Below are 2,796 nucleotides of genomic sequence, written 5' to 3' on the forward strand. Positions count from 1 at the left end.
CTGAGGCAGAAGGATCGCTGGAGCCCAGCAGGTCGACGCTGGGGTGGCCGTGAGCATGCGTGCCACTGCACTCCAGCCTGGGCGAAGGAATGAGACTCCAACTCAAAAAAATAAAATAAAATAGACAGTGTCTTGCTATGTTGCCTAGGCTGGTCTCGAACTCCTGGGCTCAAGTGATCCTCCCACCTCAGCCTCCCAAAGTGTTGAGATTACAGGCATGTGCCCAGCTAATTTTTTTGTTTGTTTTTTGTAGAGACAGCATCTTGCTGTGTTTCCCAGGCTGGTCTTGAACCCAAGTGATCCTCCTGCCTTGGCCTCCCAAAGGATCATGTTTTTTTTTTGTTTTTTTTTTTTTACAAGGGAAAGAGGCTTTAGAGATCTTTTAATCCAACCATTTATTCTACCTTTGAAGAAACTGAGGCCTAGAGGAGCCGAGCGGAGAGGCCAAGATGATATGGCCTCTTTGGGGCAGTCGAGGATTAGGGTCCCTGCCGTGCAGCCCGGAGCCCTTGCCCTGCCCTCTGTGCCCTGACCTCCCCCGACTCTACTTTGAAGATCCACATAGGCTTCCCCCCACTCAGGGACTCCCTCAGGTCGCCGCCTGTGAGGCAGACGGTGCCTTCCCGGCCTCCCGCATCCCTGGCACAGCAAGGCAGCACCTTTCCCAGCCTGCGAGCTGGAGTGAGGCTGGCTGGAGGAGTTGGCCCGCGGCTTGTGACTTGCTTGTCTGTGGCAGTGAACTCGGCGTGCATGCTTCTCCGCGGGTTGGGGAGTGATGCTGTCATTGGGCCGGTGGGTGGAGCAGGGCTTCCTCAGTCCTGGCCCCGGCGTCAGTCTTTTTATTTTATTTTTTAGAGACAGGGTCTTGCTGTGCTGCCCAGGCTGAAGTACAGTGGTGCAGTCATAGCTCACTGCAGCCTTGAACTCCTGGGCTCAAGTCATCCTCCTGTCTCGGCCTCCCTAAGTGCTGGGATGACAGGCATGAGTCACCACATCGGGCTCAGGATGGGTCTTTTCCATCACGGAGCTCTGAAGAGCAGGCTCATCCCAGCTGTGGAGTGTCTGGTTTGGGTCCTCGCCCCTGGGGTGTCCAGAGAGGGCACCGGTCTTTTCAAGCAGGCTGACAAAGCACTTGCACCAGCAAGTAGGACCCTCAGAAAAGGAGGCCATCTAAGCCAGCCAGCTGAGTGAGAAGGGAGTTGTGACTTGTTGAGGGCAGTACGTGGACTCAGGAAGGGCTTGTTCAGGCCCTGACGTCTGGTAGAGGGGCCATGTGGAGTCCTGGGGACAGAAGGGTCAGCTGTGGCCCAGCCCTCCTCTGACCAACTCTCGGCACTTGGGGTCTTGGGAAATCTCACGTTCCCTCCTGCACTCTGGATGGAGAAAAAGCCAGCTCCAAGATGTACAGTGGCAGAGGAAAAGCCAGCTCCAAAATGATCTCAAGACCCAGGAAGTCCCGTCCCAGAGGGATTTGCCAGCGAGGCTGAGGAGAGAGAGGTGGACAGCAAGCCCCCAGGGTGGTCCTCAGCCCCCAAAAGAGGAAAAGGATGTCATGCCCCACGGGGTCCGCTGCCCCATTCTGACACCGAAACCCCAGCTGCACTTGGGGTGACGTGCACGGAACAGCCTGCAGACAGACGTGGGCCCAGAGCCCATAGGAGGAAAGGCTTGGGGGCTGCAGCCGCCAGTGCACGTGGATGTGGGGACAGGTGGACGAGGAAGGGCCGGGGGACGGAAGCGGGTCGAGTGATGCCGTTGTGATGCCGTTGCAGAATCATCCGGACCAAAGTTCAGCAGCCTTTCCACCCGACGCCGGACGGGGCTGGGACGGGAGTGACTGCCCCAGGCCACACCATCGGTAAGAGGGCTGGGGAAGGGGGCTAGCCAGCTCGCCTCAGCCCTGCCCTGGTCAGCTCTGCCCGCCCCGTCTCGCTCACTCGGTGTTTCCCCTTTAGCATTTCTTCTTTTTTCTTCTTCCTTCTCCACCTTTTGTTTTTATCTGGTTCTATCTCCCTACCTGTATCCTCTTTTTCTTGTAAATTTTTTTTTTTTTTTAGTTGGTCTCACACTTGTCGCCCAGGCTGGAGTGCAGTGGCACGCTCATGGCCACCGCAGCCTCGACCTGCTGGGCTTAGGTGATCCTTCTGCTTCAACCTTCCAAGTAGCTGGAACTACAGACACACGCCACCACGCCTGGCTAGTTTTTGTGATTTATTATAGAGATGAGGTCTCACCAAGTTGCCCAGGCTGGTCTCGAACCCCCAGGCTCAAGCAATCCTCTTACCTTGGCCTCCCAAGTGCTGGGATTACAGGCTGAGCCACTGTGCCTGGCCAAACTTTTTTTTCTTTTTTTTGAGTTGGAGTCTCACTCTGTTGCCCAGGCTGGAGGGCAGTGGCACGCTCATGGCTGCCCCAGCATTGACCTGCTAGGCTTTGGTGATCCTTCCATCCCAGCCTTCCAAGTAACTGGAACTATAGGCGCCCGCTACCACACCTGGATAACTTTTAAATTTATCATAGAGAAGAGGTCTCACCAAGTTGCCTGGACTAGTCTCGAACCCCTGGGCTCAGGCAATCCTCTCACCTTGACCTCCCAAAATCCTGGAATTACAGGCTGAGCCACCACGCTCAGCCAAACTTTTTTTTTTTTTTTGAGTCAGAGTCTCACTCTGTTGCCCAGGCTGGAGGGCAGGGGCGTGCTCATGGCCACCGCAGCCTCGACCTGCTGGGCTCAGGCGATCCTTCCACCTCAGCCTTCCAAACAGCTGGAACTACAGGAATGCATTACCACACCCA

General features: G+C 55.9%; 1 protein-coding gene across 1 annotated transcript in view; it reads left to right on the forward strand.

Annotated features, from left to right (window-relative positions):
* Nucleotides 1-2,796, forward strand: part of LOC103252255 (paired box protein Pax-2-like) — a 36,535-nt gene that overhangs the window by 26,782 nt on the left and 6,957 nt on the right. Inside the window, exon 3 of the mRNA XM_021709011.1 lies at nucleotides 1,773-1,858. Within this exon, the coding sequence (XP_021564686.1) occupies nucleotides 1,773-1,858 (86 nt within the window). The remainder of the gene's footprint in view (nucleotides 1-1,772; nucleotides 1,859-2,796) is intronic.

Source organism: Carlito syrichta, unplaced genomic scaffold, assembly GCF_000164805.1.
Source record: "Carlito syrichta isolate Samal-C Ts95f unplaced genomic scaffold, Tarsius_syrichta-2.0.1 Scaffold153922, whole genome shotgun sequence".
In the NCBI taxonomy this organism is placed as follows: Eukaryota; Metazoa; Chordata; class Mammalia; order Primates; family Tarsiidae; genus Carlito; species Carlito syrichta.